General features: G+C 40.5%; 1 protein-coding gene across 6 annotated transcripts in view; it reads left to right on the top strand.

Annotated features, from left to right (window-relative positions):
• RMND1 (required for meiotic nuclear division 1 homolog) overlaps positions 1 to 18687 on the top strand; it is a 61290-nt gene that overhangs the window by 4667 nt on the left and 37936 nt on the right. For all 6 annotated transcript variants that reach the window (XR_007519616.1, XR_007519615.1, XR_007519613.1 and 3 more), the window contains exons 2-4: positions 2174 to 2691; positions 14766 to 14874; positions 18269 to 18344. Coding sequence is in view for 3 of the 6 variants with exons in the window: in XM_049903636.1 (XP_049759593.1) it covers positions 2188 to 2691; positions 14766 to 14874; positions 18269 to 18344 (689 nt within the window). In the remaining 3 variants the exon portion in view is untranslated. The remainder of the gene's footprint in view (positions 1 to 2173; positions 2692 to 14765; positions 14875 to 18268; positions 18345 to 18687) is intronic.

The following is an 18687-nucleotide window of genomic DNA, read 5'->3' as shown; positions in this document are numbered from 1 at the left end:
CTGTACTCCGTGTTGTTACCGAAGTATGCTTCGCGCACGTACAACCTGATCATGTGAGCTTCACGTTTAAAAGTTTCTGGCTTCCCCCTACTTATAGAAACTTCCGCATCACTCTTCAGGCCTGTGGTCTAGCTCCTTTTCAATCCTCTCCTTCTCCTGGAGTTGCACTCGGTTTGTCAGATCAATAATACTGTGTAGCTGGGTGTTTGGTTTGCTGATGCCTCTGTCTTTTCAAGACCCAGTGCAAATGTCACCCCTATGAACATGCCCCACCCTCACCTCACCCCACATGCCCCATTCTGTTGTCCCCAGAGCAATCTTTGAGTATCTCTGCTTAATTATTTATCCCCTTATTCTGTTTCTCCCACTAGACTGTGAACTCTGAGATCATTGGCTTGTATTTGTATCTCCAGCACCTAAGATGTTATTTAAAAATAAAAAATTGTCTTTTAAGGAGCCCTGCTGGCACAGTGGTTAAGCACTTGGTTGCTAACTGAAACGCCAGCAATTTGAACCCACCTGTGGAAACCCTGGTGGCATAGTGGTTAAGTGCTACAGCTGCTAGCCAAAGGGTCAGCAGTTCGAATCCGCCAGGCGCTCCTTGGAAACTCTGTGGGGCAGCTCTGCTGTGTCCTGTAGGGTCGCTATGAGTCGGAATCGACTCGACGGCACTGGGTTTGGTTTTGGTTTGGTGGCTCCATGAGAGAACGACCAAGTGATCTGCTCCTGTAAAGATAGCAGCCTGGGAATCCCTATGGGGCTATTCTACTCTGAACTGTAGGATTGCTGTGAATTGGAATCAACTGGACAGCACATAACAACAATTGTCTACTATGAGCTTACTTTTAAAGAGCAGATATACTGCAAATAAGAGGGCAATGATTTACATATCCAGTCTGTTTCCTTTCTCTAGAGTGTGTGTTTGTGTGTGTGTGTCTTAGTCACCTAGTGCTGCCATAACAAATACCACAAGAGAAATTTATTTTCTCACTCTTCAATAGGCTAGAAGTCCAAATTCAAGACATCAGCTCCAAGGGAAGGCTTTCTCTGTTAGCCCTGGAGAAAGGTTCTTGTCATCAATCTTCCCCTGGACTAGGAGCTTCTCCTCATAGGAACCCTGGGTCCAAAGGATACGCTCTGATTCTGGCACTGCTTTCTTGGTGGTATGAGGTCCCCAACTCTCTGCTTGCTTCCCTCTCCTTTTATGTCTTGTAAGATAAAAGGTAGTGCAGGCCACACCCGAGGAAAACTCCTTTTACGTTGAATCAGGGATGTGACCGGAGCAAGGGTGTTACATCCCACGCTAGTCCTCTTTAACCACAGGTAGAGATTATGATTTATAATGCCTAGGAAAGTCACGGAATGGAGGACAACCACACAATACTGGGAATCATGGCCTAACCAAGTTGACACACATTTTGGGGGACGCAATTCAATCCATGATACTATATAACCTGAAAATCAGCTTCTTTTTCAAGAAGCAGCTTCAGTCTTTCTGGCAAAGCCCTTCTTAACTTTTCCTGTAGAATCAGGCGAGTCCTTGTGTGTTTCTTCAGCACCTTGTACTATAGTTTTGTAATAGGGCCGAAGTCACTGAATTACAGTGACCAGTTGGAGATGTCTGTCTCCTCCATCAGACCATCAGCACCATGAAGACGGGGCCTGTTCTCTCAGGGATGCATCCCTGGCCCCAGTTCACTGCCTGTCTCCCTGTAGGAGCTGAATAACTATTGAATAAAGGAATTTGCAAATAAGGATTTTTTAAAATAGTTGATAAGCTAATGAAACAAATGAAGAAACCTCCCCCACCCTTCACTCTGTTATTACTTTTTAAGGCCCTTATCGTAACCCCTGTGGAGCAGTTCTACTCTGTAACATAGATTCGGCTTGAGTTGGAATCACCTCTACCACAGCTGCTTTGTTTGTTTGTTATCTCAATAGCTTTATACTCTTGTAATCTTCCAGAAAGAAGATCAAAAATTGACTAAAGGAAAAGCGGAACAAACACTTGTATTTTTTAACCTCGTTCTTTTACTAGATGTAGGTTAAGATGTATGTGTTCTACAAATAATTTTTTACAGAAATGAGCCTGTTACCTAGGGAAAGATTATATTTCAAAACTTTAGGGGGAAAAAAAAAAACAAACTTGAACTTTGCATTCCTTTCCTTTTAGCTTGTGATGTGGTGATGCCAGCCAGACTTCTGAGAGCCCTGGCCAGATCTCACTGTATTTTGTCAAAAGCATGTCAGTACCGAAGACTTGTTTATCTAACATTAAAACCACTGAAGAAATTTGAAAACAGAGCATGCAGCACTCTGGCCATCACTCAGAACCTGGATTTGGCCTTTCCTGATACAGCAGCGCTTGGTTTGAATAAGCCTCAGATCTTGGAAATGAACCAGAAAGTGTCAGATACAAGTATCTTTTCTCCAAAAACTGCTGTGCGTTGCCAAGATGAGAAAGCACACTTTCCCACCACGGAGTCCTTTGGTCTTCACAGGAAAGCGACTCACAAACCAAACCTATTGGGTTCTAAGTGGTTTATAAAAATATTAAAGAAGCATTACTCATCTACATCAGCTGAAACACTTGTTCCAAAGCAAGACTTTCCGCAAGTCAAGAGACCACTGAAGGCATCCAGGACCAAGCAACCATCGAGGACCAACGTTCCGGTGCTGTCTGTGAATGAGGTAAATGCAGATGCGCTTGTGGTAACTGTGCGTAGTAATAATCGCGATGCGCCTGTGGTAACTGTCCGTAGTAATAATCGCGATGCGCCTGTGGTAACTGTGCGTAGTAATAATCGCGCACTCTCTGAACGGCAGTACACCGCACCATAGCCTTCCTGCTAACGTGAGAGAACTGGCAGCCCGCTCATAATTTTTTTCGACAAGCTATTTGAAGCCTGATAGTAAAACCCATTATATCCAAAGGGAACCAAAACATTAATTTTTAGGAATTAGTGGTACAGATGAAAATGTAATATAGGCAATAAAATGTATAGTTTATGGAGCCTTTCATTAGATATTGGCCTATGGAGACTCATAAAAGAGGACGAGTGTGAAGTCCAGTCTAGGAATGGTACTGTACAAAACACCATTTAAAAAAAAAAAAAAATGTAGAGATTCTTCATCAAATTAAAAAAAAAAAGCCTTCTTTTTTTTTTAAATAACTATGCAGACAGTATGAATTCATTAGCGTATCGTAACTGGGCCTGGGACGGATGGTGAAATGACATGACAAAGTACAATATAAAAGCAGCCAGAGGGTTTTTGCCTTTTTATTCTTTGAAGGGAGGGCACTGGTGGTTCAGTGGAAGAATTCTCACCTTCTGTGCAGGAGACCCTGGCCGGTACACCTCATGCGCAGCCATCACCTATCTGTCGTTGGAGGGTTATGTATTGCTATGATGCTGAACAGGTTTCAGCACAGTTTCTGGACTAAGACAGACTAGGAAGAAAGGCCTGGCAACCTACTTCCAAAAATCAGCCGGTGAATCACAATGATCCACAACTGCTCCTGGGGATGGCACAGGACTGGGCAGTGTTTCCTTCATGAGGTCGCCATGAGTCAGGGGCTGACTCAGTGGTAGCTAACAGCATCAACAGCCCTTTGAAGATTGAAGAGGGCATTTTTATTCACTGTTTAGAAGCTGTGGAAATTTCTTGGCAACAGTTTGCATTTCCTCTCTAAATGATAAACAGTTTAAGGGCCAGGATTAAGCCTTCTCAACCTTTTTATCTTGCACAGTACCTAGAACTGTGCCTTGTACTTCATAAATTTTTATTAAATCAGAAGGCTAAATGGTATGAAAGGATAGAAAAGAGGCTAAGGGATCATCAGTGTCGAAAGTTAGGAACATTAAAAAATAGGAATAGGGAATATGATTCGACCTTCTGAGTCTGTCAGAAAACAGGTTAGAGTATCTGCTTTTAGTATCTTGATTTGAGAAGTAGACTCTGAATATATTTAATTTGGCTGCTTTTTTTGTTTTTACTGTGCATTTGACTTCCTTCGAAAAGGTATGCATACCTTCATTATGCCTCAGATTATGAAGTTAGGAATGACTTTATCTTGATTTCTAGTTTTAAGTTTTTATATGGTGTCCTTGAGCCCAGAACAGAAAGGATGGATGTGCTCAGGATCTGCCACCCTCACACTTTTTTTCCTCGCTCCTGATTTATTGTATTAAAAAAAAAAAAGCCAAATATGTGTGTATGTGTGTGTGTGTGTATGTAGCAAATCATTTGCCTTTTCAATATTCTTCACATACATAGCTAGTTAGGCTCATCATGTTGTTCAGCCGTTCTCATTAACGCTTCCAGATTTTTCCATCCCTCTTAACAGAAGCTCAGTGTCCCCCCACCTACCTCCTGATTTTTAAGTTATATCGTTTAGCCTGGGAAAATCGGTGTTTAAGTGACTGAGATGAAACTAAGTATAATACAGCTGAACTCATAGCAGATCCACAGAGAAAGACCAGCTCAGTTTTTCTCTTGCTATATCTAGCAGCAAGTGCATATCAGGTGCCTTACAAAGAGACTGAATGGCCAATTTTTTTTATAGTTAGTGGCCATAAACTATCAAAGAGACATTATTTCTTTGGTCTGTCTTTAGACTTGGAAACAATTTTCCTGAATTCCATTTATCTATCTTCTTTTACCTTTAAGGAGCCCTGGTGGCACAGTGGTTAAGCATTTGGACGCTAACTGAAAGGTCAGTGTTCGAACCCACCAGCTGCACCACAGGAGAAAGATGTGGCAGCCTGCTTCCTTAAAGATTTACAGCCATGGAAACCCCATGGGGCAGTTCTGCTCTGTCCTTACAGGGTCAGTATGAATTGGACTCAACTCCAAGGCAACGGGTTTTTTTAAAACAGGTTTGTGGTACAGTGGTTAAGTGGTTAAGCACTGGGCTGCTAACCAAAAGGTTGGTGGTTCAAACCCACTATGGGAGAAAGATGTGGCAGTCTGCTTTCATAAAGATTTACAGCCTCGGAAACCGTATGAGGCAGTTGTGCTCTGCCCAGTAGGGTCGCTATGAGTCAGAATCACCTCGACAGCAGTGAGGTTTTTAGATGTTTTTTCTTTAGACTTTCTTTTCTGCTTCCTTTCAGGAAGGGATTTGAAGTAGATTTTCAAAATTCAGTATAGTACTAAATGAAACAATAAAAACATTCACATTTAAGGTCAAGCAAAGAGTTGACAGGAACAGAGAAATAAATGTAATCAAGTACCTGGTGTGAATAATTAATCTAGTTGAGCATTTAGTTCTGAGAAGCCCAATAATTAAAGAAAGGTGGGAATTCTCCTGGATTGTACATTTCTTGTTTTCTGATAGGAAAAAAGAAATAAAAATATCTGAAGAGAAATAACTTTCCATCACTGAATCTAAAACCAAACAAAAAAAACCAAACTCCTTACTGTCGAGTCGATTCCGACTCATAGCGACCCTATAGGACAGAGTAGAACTGCCCCATAGGGTTTCCAAGGAGCACCTGGTGGATTTAAACTGCTGGCCTTTTGTTAGCAGACGTAACGCTTAACCACTGTGCCACCAGGTTTTCTAAGGAGTCATTTATTTCGTGGGTCTTTATATAGGAGGCGTTATATATCATAATAGGCAACTGACTTCAGTTGAATGTCCACAGAAAACAGGAACACAGAAAAATTAAATGTTTTGAAGCACTTCTAAAGTGATCTAAGGTAATATAATTTGGGAACATTATTTTTTGATCTTTTCATAGTATAGAGGGTCAGCGAAAAAGAGGAAGACCCTCAACGAGATGGATTGACACAGTGGCTGCATCAGTGGGCTCAAGCATAACAACGATTGTGAGGATGGCACAGGACCAGGCAGTATTTCATTCTTTTGTACATAGGGTTGCTGTGAGTTGGAATTATCTTGATGGCACCTAAAAACAATAACAGCTTTTCATAGAAAGAGAGAGTCTTGAGATGTGACCAGTGAATATATCCAGGGCTGAAAATTGGCTTTTATCTGCCCCAAATTGAGGGCCACTCCTTTTCCGTATGGATGCCATGGTGAATCCCTTTGTGACGGTGTAACCCTTTATGCCAGTCTTGACTGAGACAATGAAAGGACTTTACTTTGTATCAGAAAGCCTATGTAATTTATATTGTCCCCACACTTGCCTTCACCCCATCCTTTTACCTCTTTCACACAGGGTGCATTTGGAATTGGCTGAAGGAAGTTTAAATCACCCTTTAGATTGGAATGAAGTCTATGATCTGGTCTCATTAGCAGAAATGGTAACCTACTGAGCTATTCAGCCCACATTGCACTGGCTTATAATTTATAAGACCAGTGATGATGCTTCTTGTAATGTATTATCAGCAGAAGATGCCAGTGGGTGAGAACCGCCAGTCAGAGCAGCGTGGAGACACCATAAGCTGGGGAGGGGTAGAAGCGGCTTTTCAGATGACAGGTCGTGAGGCCATGGTGTGTCATAAAATAAACTAGTAGGGTGTTGTTAATAGGTTTTTTTTAAAAAAGGGAAATGGATTAGAAATTATCAGTGCCTTGCTCATGATTAAGGTATATACTGTTTTGTGAAGCTTTTGTTTCGGGCATTGGTGTGTGTGCATATGTGTACATATGTACTGTGTATATAAAATGATTCCTCACCGTGGGTTCTAGTTCAAAAACCTTGAAAATTAATGTGTTATATGAGTAAAAATTTAGTTTAAGTTTTACAGTATCATTAGTTATAATAAATTTGTAACTTTCATGTACAATCAGTACATAGCAGGAAAAAATGGCAGTTTTTTTCTTAGTAATAAGAGGCAAGACCGCTGTCACATGCAGCACTTGTTCCATCACAGACTGAGTAAAACAAAACCTTTTTTTTTTTTTTAAGAGACGCGTTCTGTCAGAATGTGTGATGCTACTAAAACAAGAAGCATTCAGAGTAAAATATTTCGCTCTTTTTCCCTTTCCACAGATTTCTGGCCCCATCTGCTGGAACTTTTTTCTGTGGCCAGAAAAACAAAACACATACTGAAACAGTGGTTTTGTTCACTTGTTTTTAACATTTTAAAATAGACAGGCCTAAATTTAGGCCCGAAATCCAATAATTATTTTAGGTTTGGCTCATCTATTTAAGAACAATTTGTTGATCCCGATTCTGAAACCTGCAGCTTGCCTTCACTTAGTAATTAATGCTTAAGAAATCATGATTCACTGTAAAAAATCCAGAAAAAAAAAAACTGCATGAAAACAAGAGCTTCTCACAAAGCATCACCGTCTTTAATTAAAATAGGAAAAAAAAAATTCAGAGACAAAACAATCCGTGGTCCTCTTCCCTTTACCAAATGGCTTAAATAAAAATGTGAAATTTAAAAGAAATTAAAACCAAAAGATATGTCTTAAAAAAAAACCTTTGGGAATCTTTTGTTGATAGAAGCAGCCATAACTTAGAGACACAGATCCAAGATGCTTTAAGAGGACAGGGAAAGTCATTTGGCAAACCATACAAACTCTGTGGCAATAGATAGAACTTGGAGCCAAACTAAAGAGGAGACCCTGAGGAAAGGAAAGGGGACAACCTTCGGAAAGTTTACAAAGAAGATCCTTGGAATGGCTGGTAAAAAAAACCTATTTGGAACTCACAAAACATTTTCTTACAGAAATGGTTATTGAATGCCTTGCCTTCTCCCATTCTTGAGAATTCAAAATAGTTTAAATTTTTAGAGCAGAGACACAGACTCGAATACCTTAGGTGCTGATAAACATAATTAATGTCACTGAATTGTACGTGTGGAGAAATGGCAAATGTTTTGTTATATATTTACCACAGTTTTCAAAATGGAAAATGGTCAGACTGATTATAGAAATACCTACATAGACCTGGCTGGTATCATAAGTAATAGAAGCAAACAGATGTGGGACAGAAGGGCGTGGTGGGAACTACGTGGGCTAAAGAATAGGGGCCCCCTGCTCAGCACCAATTGGTTATAGCTATTTCCAGCCTATCAAAAGATGGTGGAGATCTAGATTTGGAGTGAAATCTCTCAATTTATTATTGACAATTAACTCATATTTTAAAGCCACTGTGTAAGTCAGCTCTTGGCTATGGGCTGCCAGTTTCCAACCTTGATTGTAGAGGCAGACAGCCTCTCCCGTTTTCAGGTCCACTGGACCAGCTTTTGACCTCCTCATCCCCTTTCTTCTCATTGAACCAGCTTTTGACCTTCTCCTCATCTCCTCTCTTCTCCCTGGACCAACTTTTGACCTTCTCCTCATCTTGTCTTCTCCCTGGACCAGCTTTTTACCTGTTCCTCATCTTCTCACTGGACCAGCTTTGAACTTTCTTGTCATCTCCTTTCTTCTCACTGGACCAGCTTTTGACCCTCTCCTCATTTCCTTTCTTCTCAAGGGACCAGCTTTTAACCTGTTCCTCATCTCCTGTCTTCTTACTGGACCAGCTTTTGACCTTCTCCTCAACTCCTATCTCCTCCTTATGCCTCCTGCTCTTCTTGCTCCAGCCCACACTAAGCAAAACAGCTGTAGTGGGCACAGAAGTAATTTTGACATTCATCCTGATACAGTGTGATTTTATCTAGCAAGCTTCAGCAAATGTGTCAAGTCTCTGGGAGTAGAGCCTGTTTCCTGTGGCCTTCCCTGGTGCCTCTTAGAGATTCCTTTCTTTCAGCCAGCTTAATCTCTATACTCACGTCAGCTCCTTTTAACTCCATAAACCAAAAAAAAAACAAATCCACTGCCGTCAAGTCGATTCCGACTCATAGCAACCCTATAGGACAGAGTAGAACTGCCCTGTAGAGTTTCCAAGGAGTGCCTGGGCCATAAAAAAAAAAAAAAAAAAATTTTTTTTTTTTTAATAGCGCCTTAAAATAACAGGTAATGCTTGCAGTTCTCAACCTTACGCACGTTACTGATTCCTGTCCTCCAGTAGCCACCTGTTCTTCTGCTTTACAGATCCTGTTTCTCTGTATCTCCGTGTATTCTTGCACCTGTAATTTTGGGTATTTATCAGATATCTGCAAATGGAGGGCACTGCGTCCATTTTATTCTCCTGTTCCCCACCAGTGTCAGCTTGTCTGCCGTTTATCCTAGTTTTTTTCCATAACTGAATTAAAATCATTTGCTTATTAATGGTCATTTTATTAATTTTAAATATTTTAGTCTGTGTGTGTTATCTTATGTCCACTGTTTATTCCTGTGCTACTTTGTAAACCATACATCAAAACCAGGGCTTAGAACCGGTTCTAAATGGTTCAGTCATGGCCGTCGGAAACAAGGCAGGGCTTCGAACTGGTTTGAAGTGGTTCAGTCATGGCTGAAGGAAACACGGGCAGCATACGCGTTATCTAGCAACCAGATCTCTTGCTTAGGCTTTTGACTCGAGTAGAAAACAGGCAGCAGTGCCCCGCTCAAAGATGGTAGCCAGCTGCACCACTTGGAATGTATGTTGCTTTCCCCACAGCCCTGCCAATAATCCAGTCTTCCGAATCAGGCTCCTGAAAAGTTTCCTGATGTGGGAGATTGGATCATGATGGAACCGTTTCGGACCAGTTTGAAGCCCCTGATCAAAACAGCATAACAGATCAAGAAAAGGCAAAGTACCGTTAGGCCACTTCTTGAGAAAGGGCCAGGAATTAGGAAATAGAAATATTGCCAGGATCTCTGGGTTCTGCTCAACACAGCTCTGCCAGGGCCAAAAAGACAGAGACAGAGTTGGGGAGAATGAAACGCAACCTTATTGGTTGGCCAGGCAAGGAGACAGTCGAGGCTGTGTGCCATCCAAGGCTGCCTTGCAGGCAGCTTGTTGAGGCTGGTTTACAGAGGCAGGATCAGTTCAGGCACGGGGCGTTTTAGAATGAGTAAGCATCTTCTAAGGCCCTGGTTCGATTCCCTGCGCAGGAGGGACTTTGTCATTTTTGTTTGTTAACGTCAGCTTTCCACCCAGGGGTGGAGAATTTACCATGCATGAAACAGTTAATGAGCTAAAGGTTATCTGGAATGCCAGGATGGAGGGCAAGACCTGTTTCAGCCAATGCCACCTAGCTGATGGGTATTTGTTTACAGAGGTTCTGAGGAGGAAAAGAAAGAACTCTGGGAAATGGGCTGGGTGACGGGCTGTCTTGAGGCTCAGAAAAATGGCTCTATGGCACTAGCCCTGTCTTAGAAGTGGGAGAAAGTCAGAGATAAGTGTACAGCTTCTGTAGCATTTCAGACTAGGAGTGCAACAGCAAGGGAAAGACTTTGGGAGCTGGGATGGTTAGTTCTAGGAATACATTTTAATTTTAGTGACTGAAACTTCTTTTGACCAGTTGTTGGCCTCAGTACCATAAATATTAAAAGACTTTAGAATCACTGATAGTATGACCAGTAGACATTACAAAACAAAAATACGAACTTGTGAAAATTCAGATGAAAATGACTTTTAATAAACTTTTTGACCACCCATCAACTTTTATGGTTTAAACATTTGTGACTATGCAGTAATAGTAACTATAACATGTTTCACACTTACACAGTCAACAGTCCTGAGCTGTTTATATTTCTCACCGTGTTTAAACTCTACAACCCTAATTTATTACATTATTATTATACTTAATTTGTAAAAAATGTTTAATCAGATTATGTGCCTGAACTGTTAACTGCTACGCCAATAACTCTCAAATTTTTTTCACCACAGCCCGCAGCAAAACATACATTTTACGTTGTGAGCCAGTATACATACGTGTACAAACATGAGTGACTTACAGCTTTCATAAAATAATATTTACATTTACTATGAATAATCGCTGAGTCGGAATCAACTTGACAGCAACGGGTTTTGTTTTGTTTTTGGTTTATGAGTAATGCAGTCTAATGTTTTCTATTTCTTTAAAAAAAAAAAAAAAACTAGTTTTGGCCAACCAAATTGGTATCAGGACTCACTAATGGGTTGTTTGAAAAAAAAAAAAAAAAAAACCACTGTGTCATGTGCTAGCCATATATAGTACAGACACACACACAACATGAATGTATACAAATGCATACTGACAGGATGCACGGTGAATGGGCCAAAGCACTCCAAACCTGCACATTCTCAGGTGTACAGGCTTTTTTGTTGACATAGGCTCATGGTTTTCTGTGTAAGGCTAGTGATAACTTACTTACAAAATCATCTCAACTAATAATGTTGCTGTGAAAAAGGGATTTTACTTTTTTCTTTTAAAACATTCCTTTAATATAACAAAGCTTTAAAACGTACAACAGTAATAAATTGGAAAAATAATTAAAATAACCTAAATAAAAACTTTCTTCCTCATAGAAACTCAGGGTTGTTGTTGGTAGGTGCTGTCGAGTAGATTCCAACTTAGGGCAACCCTGTGTACAACAGAGCAAAACACTGCCTGATCCTGCGCCATCCTCACAATTGTTGCTGTGCTTGAGCCCATTGTTTGCAGCCACTGTGTCAATCCATCTTGTTGAGGTCTTCCTGTTTTTTGCTGACCCTCTACCAAGCATGATGTCCTCTTCCAGGGGCTGATCACTCCTGACAACATGTCTGAAGTATGAGTCGTAGTCTCACCATTCTTGCTTCTAAAAAGCAGTCTGGTTGTACTTCTTCCAAGACAAATGTGTTCGTTCTTTTGGCAGTCCACGGTATATTCAGTATTCTTCGCCAGCACCACAATTCAAAGGCGTCAGTTCTTCTTCGGTCTTCCTTATTCATCATCCAGCTCTCGCATACCTGAGGAGATTGAAAACACCATGGCTTGGGTCAGGCTTACCTTAGCCTTCAAGGTGACATCTTTGCTTTTCAATACTTTAAGGAGGTCCTTTGTAGCAGATTTGCCCAATGCAATGTGTCTTTTGATTTCTTGGCTGCTGCTTCCATGGATGTTGATTTTGGATCCAAGTAAAATGAAATCCTTTGTAACTTCAGTCTTTTCTCCATTTATCATGATGTTGCTTATTGGTCCAGTTGTGAGGATTTTTGCAACCTTTCAGCAAGCAAGGTTTTGTCATCTGCATAACGCAGGTTTTTAATGAGTCATCCTCCAGTCCTGATGCCCTGTTCTTCATATAGTCTAGCTTCTCGGATTATTTGCTCAGCATACAGATTGAATAGGTATGGTGAAAGGATACAACCCTGAAGCACACCTTTCCTGATTTTATACCATGCAGTACTCCCTCATTTTGTTCAAATGACTGCATAGAAGTTGCTCAGGAGCACAATTAAGTGTTCCGGAATTCCCATTCCTCACAGTTATCCATAATTTATTACAGTCCACACACTGGAATGTCGTTAGCATAGTCAGTAAAACTCAGGTAAACATCTTTCTGGTATTCTCTGCTTTCAGTCAGAATCCATCTGACATCAGCAATGATGGTCCTGGTTTTATATCCTCTTCTGAATCCAGCCTGAATTTCTGGCAGTTCCCTGTCAATATACTGCTGCAGCTGCTTTTGAATGATCTTCAGCAAAATTTTGTTTGCATGTGACATTAATATTATTGTTTGATAATTTCCACATTCGCTTGGATCACCTTTTATGAGAGTAGGTGTAAACATGGATCTCTTCCAGTCAGGTAGCTGTGTTCCAAATTTCTTGGCATAGATGAGTGAGCACTTCTAGTACTGTATCTGTTTTGTTTGTTGAAACATCTCAATTGGTATTTCGTCAATTCCTGGAGCCTTGTTTTTTGCCAGTGCTTTCAGTACAGTTTCGACTTCTTTCTTCAGTACCTTCAGTTCCTGCTCATATGCTGCCTCCTGGAACAGTTGAATGTCGACCAGTTCTTTTTGGTATAGTGACTCTCTATTCCTTCACCATGTTTTGATGTTTCCTGCACCGTTTAGTATTTTCCCGTAGATTCCTTCAGTATTGCAACTCAAGCCTTGAATTTTTTCTTCAGTTCTTTCAGCTTGAGAAATGCTGAGCGTGTTTGTCCCTTTTGGTTTTCTACCTCCGGGTCTTTGCACATGTCATTATAATACTTTGTCTTCTCAAGCCGCCCTTTGAAATCTTCTGTTAACCTCTTTTAGTTCATCATTTCTTCCTCACCCTTTAGCTACTCGATGTTCAACAGCAGGCTTCAGAGTCTCTTCTGACCTCGTTTTGGTCTTTTCTTTCTTTCTTGTCTTTTTAATGACCTCTTGCTTTCTTCATGTATGATATCCTTGATGTCATTGCACAACTTGTCTCATCTTTGCTCATTAGTGTTCAGCGCATCAATTCTTTTCTTGAGATGGTCTCTAAATTCAGGTGGGATATGCTCAAGGTCATAGTTTGGCTCCCGTAGACTTGTTCTAATTTTTTTCAGCTTTAGCTTGAACTTGCATATGAGCAATTGACGGTTTCTTCTGCAGTCGGTCCCCGGCCTTTTCTGACTGATGATACTAAGCATTTCCATCGTCTCTTTCCACAGATATAGTTGATTTAACTCCTGTGTATTCCATTTGGTGAGGTCCACATGTATAGTCGCCATTTATGTTGGTGAAAGGCAATTGCAATGAAGAAGTCATTGGTCTTGCAAAATTCTATCATGTGATCTCCGGCATCGTTTCTGTCACCAAGGCCATATTTTCCAACTACTGATCTTTCTTCTTTGTCTCCAACTTCCGCATTCCAGTGATCAGTAATTATCAGTGCCTCCTGATTGCATGTTTGATCAATTTCAGACTGCAGAGGTTGGTAAAAATCTTAGTTTCTCCATCTTTGGCCTTAGTGGTTGGTACATAACTTTGAAGAATAGTCGTATGAACTGGGCTTCCTTGTTGGTATATGGGTATTATACTTTCACTGACAGCCAGTGTTGTACCTCAGGATAGATCTGGAAATGTTCTTTTTGATGATGAATGCAATGCCATTCCTCTTCAATTTGTCATTCCTGGCTTAGTAGACCATATGATTGTCCAATTTAAAATGGCTGATACCGGTCCATTTCAGTTCATGAGTGCCTAGGATATTGATGTTTATGTGTTGCATTTAATTTTTTACAATTTCCAATTTTCTTAGATTCATACTTCGTACATTCCACATCTAATTATTAACAGATGTTTGCAGCTGTTCTCATTTTAGATCTCGCCACATCAGCAAAAGAAGGCCCCGAAAGCTTGACTCCATCCACGTCATTAAGGTTAACTCTACTTTGAGGAGGCGGCTCTTCCCCATTCATGTTTTGAGCGCCTTCCAACCTGAGGGGCTCATCTTCTGGCAACATATTCGGACACTGCTACTCATAAGATTTTCATTGGCTAATTCTTTTCAGAAATAGGTCGCGGGGTCTTTCTTCCTAGTCTGTCTTAGTCTAGAAGCTCAGCTGAAACCTGTCCGCCATGGGTGACCTGGCTTGTATTTGAATAGCAGTGGCATAGCTTCCAGCATCACAGCAACGTGCAAGCCCCCACCGTAAGACAAACTGACAGACGTGGGGGGACACAGGGTTGGGCAGACTTTAAAAATCGATTCATCCAGGTACGCATATGATGGCTTTATCCTCTCTACATCTTTTGTTCAATCTGTGCTTGAAATACTACTAGTCGAGAGCAGCTTTCAGGATAGTCCATTCCATTTTTTTTGGCTAGCAGTAAAGTGCTTTCATATACTGAGCTGCAGTCTGTCTTTCTGTTCATCTTCATCGTATCCTTTGTGTCAGCCTTGTAGATGTTTGAAGAAAACTCTCTCAAGTGGTTGCTTTGCAAAATTGAGCCCTGTAAAGTGACAGCAGATGTCACAGACACTTCAGTCTTGGTAACCCACATTGTGTCGATCTCATTGGAACAGGACCTGATGCAGTGCACAGCATTCGCAACAGCAGACGAATACCATCTTGGAAACCTCTCCCAAGATTTGACTGCCTGTGGATATGTCGAAGTGACAAGTTTGCCTAGAGGTACGTCTTGGACCTGGGGCCAACTAAGTTAAGATGTGCCAGAAAATAATGTTCCTATGACACTGTCTTAAATTTACGCTGGTTCGCATTTTAGTTTTCACTTGAAGAATTGTATCATAAACGTGGTGTTCAATCTCTTTATACGATGACATGTGAAGATAAGAATTAAAATGTATTCACAGAGAACTTAGTTCTCACAGATTCACATCAGGACGGCTCGTTAAGCTTTTATAGCATCACTGTTACTTGGGATGATCAAAGGCCATGTCACTCCTTTTCTGTCACATTAACAAGTTGTTTTGGTATTTCAGAAGAACCATGGAATTGGTAGAGATGTTCAGTTGTTATTGGCTGCTGTTGAGTTGACTCTGACTCCTGCCGATCCCGTGTATAACAGAAAAAATGTTGCCTAGTCCTCTGCCATCCACAGTTGTTGGTATGTTTGAACCATTGTTTGGCTGTTTTGTCAATCCATCTTATGGCGGGTTTCCCTCATTTTCACTGGGTTTCTGCTTTACCAAACATGATGTCCTTTTTTAGTGATCGATCTTTCCTGGTTACACATCCAAAGTGAGCAAGACGAAGTCTCGCCATCCTCACTTCTAAGGAGCATTCTGGTTGTATTTCTTTTAGACTGATTTGTAGAGCCTTTAATAAAACAAGCATTCACCATTACAGTCCTATTATAAAACTAACAAAATGAATTGAAATAGAAGACAAGCACAAAAAAGAAGAAAACCAAAACTTAATTGAGGATTTTAGGATAGTATCAGGAAGTAGTCTCATGAAAACAACCTGCTTTACATTAGAAAATAAATAATATAGAATATTTTGATGGAAGAAAATTTTACAGTGAAACTCTAGATAGCTAGATTGCCCACTACCCCAAAAATTTATGAATTTACTTCAAAGTAGCAAAAATAGCAAGGTGAAAACCTGTTACAGACCCCACTGACCCCATGAGGTATAGCTGAAATGTCACTGTATATTTTTAGCCACAATGACCGAAGAGACCATTTCTGTTATTTGTCGGCAGAAACAAACATAGTTGACTTAGAAAAACAGAGCTGTGTCCAGAGTCTCTAAGATGACAGACTGCTGAGGGAGGTCTTTGTCTGACACTGAAGGTTCTCAGCCATGTGGCTTTAGGTGCTGCAGAACTGAGAGCTGTGTGTGCCATTTTTACTGCCCTGGGTCTTCTGTTCATTTTATGTTGCTTTTGGCTACATGGAGCCCTGGTGGCACGGTTGAAGAACTCAGACTGGTAACCAAAAGTTCGACCATTTGAATCTACCAGCCGCTCCTTGGAAACCCTATGGGGCCATTCTCCTCTTTCCTATAGGGTCACTATGACTCGGAATCTACTTGATGGGAACAGGTTTGGTTTTTTGGGTTTTTGGCTATATAGGTGAACTTTGTCCTGTGTAGGATATGGTACGTGGGGAAGTCAGAGTTCACCCAAAACAGGTAGTTGAGGATTTGATCTCTATCTGAATCCTTCACCCCCTCTCCCAGCCTCTGTCAAGTATTTGGGATCTTTGAGGATGCTAATTTTAAGTTAAAAATTATATATAACCTTTCACTATTAATATTGATACACTAATATATTGTTTATAATTTACATTATAGAATTGTGTGCCATTGAGTTGATTCTGACTCATAGTGACCCTATAGGATAGAGTGGAACCGCCCCATAGGGTTTCCTAGTCTGTAATCCTTATGGTTCGTGTGAAAGCTGAACAATGAATAAGGAAGACTGAAGAAGAATTGATGCCTTTGAATTATGGTGTTGGCGAAGAATATTGAATGTATCGTGGACTGTCAAAAGGCTGTCTTGGAAGACGGACAGCCACAATGCTGTTATCGTGTTATCAGGAGGGATCAAACCCTTGAGAAGGACATCAGCCTGGGTAAAGTACAGGTTCAGCAAAAAACAAGAAGACCCTCAGCGAGATGGATTGACACAGTAGCTACAACAGTAGGCTCAAGCCAAACAATGATTGTGATGATGGTGCAGGACTGGACAGTGTTTCTTTTTGCTGTACATAAGGTCACTGTGAGCCAGAGTCAGCTGGATGGCACCTAACAACAACAGTCATCTTCATGGAAGAAGATGGCCAGGTCTTTTCTTCCGTGGAGCCATTGGTGGGTTCAAACCGCTGACCTTTGTGTTAACAGCTAAGTGCTTAACCAGGGCTCCTCTACATTATAGAATAATATTTATATACTTACAGTAGGTATTACTATACTAATTTATATTAGGTAGCTGCTTATTGATGACCACCACCCACCTGTCACTTTATTGTACTGTGGTGGCTTGCATGTTGCTATGATGCTGGGAGCTATGCCACTGGTATTGTAAGTGCCAGCAGGGTCACCCATGGTGGACAGGGTTCAGTGGAGCTTCCAGACTAAGACAGACTAGGAAGAAAGGCCTTGGAGATCTGCTTCTGAAAAGTAGCCAGTGAAAACCTCACGGATCACAACAGAACTTAGTTGGACTTGCTTGCTTTGGACATGTCATCAGGAAGGATCAGTCACTGGAGGGAGACATCATGTTTGGGGAAGTAGAGGGCCTAGGAGGGTGAAGGAGACCCTTGGTGAGTTGGATTGTCACGGGAGCTCTGGCAGTGGACTGAAGCGAACACAATGCTCATGACGGTGACACTAGACTGGGCAGCATTTCATTCTGTTGTACATAAGGTCACCGTGAGCTGGAGTCGACTTGGTGGCAGCTATTTTTTTTGTCTACTTATTGATGAATATTTGTATAATTATATATACTTAATAATATTTAATATTTAAGTGGTTGAAATATTTAAATAGTGAAGTGACTGTTTTGGTAGTTCTCATGAATAACTGAAATCAGATATGTTTTGAAACGGTCAGTATCCTTATTTTTGAATATTTTCTATTGTTCCACACTTTAAACAATATACCCGAAAATTCAGCAGAATGAGTAGTTCGAGAAGCTTCTTAAAATTATGTTATTAATAAAATGGTATTTAAAAGACACTGTATTAGTGTTTCTTAAAATTTTATTTTAAACCTATTTTATAGAAAGTGTAATTCTTGAACCTTAGTTGTATTGAAACTACGATTTTAATATTTACTAGCTGGACTAGTGATTACTGAGTCAAAATGGGTGTGAACGAGCAGTTTTAAATAGCACTAATAATATTACAGGTTGTATGAATGTTTTGTGAAGGTAATATTTTCTGGTCTTTTCATTTCCATGTTTTAAATAGTTTCTGAGAACTTAGCAGAAAGATAGGCATTGTATGTAGCACTTAATCCTGTACAGAGAAGTGGTTGCAGGTCCTCGATCATCACGTTCAAAGGTGATTCTTACACTTTATGGCATAGCTTTCCTTTCATTTATTTTAAATCATAGATGCAGCAAATATTTTGGTGATGGGCGTAGAAAATTCTGCAAAAGAAGGTGATCCTGGAATAATATTCTTCTTCAGGTAAGACAAGGAACAACTCATTGGGAGAAGTGTTCACCGTCAGGTAATGGTGGGCTTTGAAGGTACAGGTGTATCTCTTTTAACAGTAAATGTGTTCAGAAATTATTTGATTTGAATTTCTGTCACGTGATTCTTATTTATCTAGGAGAGTTTGTCAATTTTTTTTTTTTCTGGTAAATCCCCTTTACGTCTTTATTTGTTGTAAAATAAAGAAAAAGCAAGTAAATAACCATTCTCCCAATTGGTCTTCATTTGTAAACCTGGGCTTTCATCTGCTGCGTTGACGGAAAGCACCTTTTTTCCTGTTCCTCTTCAGTGCCCCTTCACAGAGTCCTGCCACCTC

Source organism: Elephas maximus, chromosome 1 (genome assembly GCF_024166365.1).
Source record: "Elephas maximus indicus isolate mEleMax1 chromosome 1, mEleMax1 primary haplotype, whole genome shotgun sequence".
In the NCBI taxonomy this organism is placed as follows: domain Eukaryota; kingdom Metazoa; phylum Chordata; class Mammalia; order Proboscidea; family Elephantidae; genus Elephas; species Elephas maximus.
The sequence above is the reverse complement of the archived record's forward strand: the minus strand, read 5'-3'. Positions and strand labels throughout refer to the sequence as shown.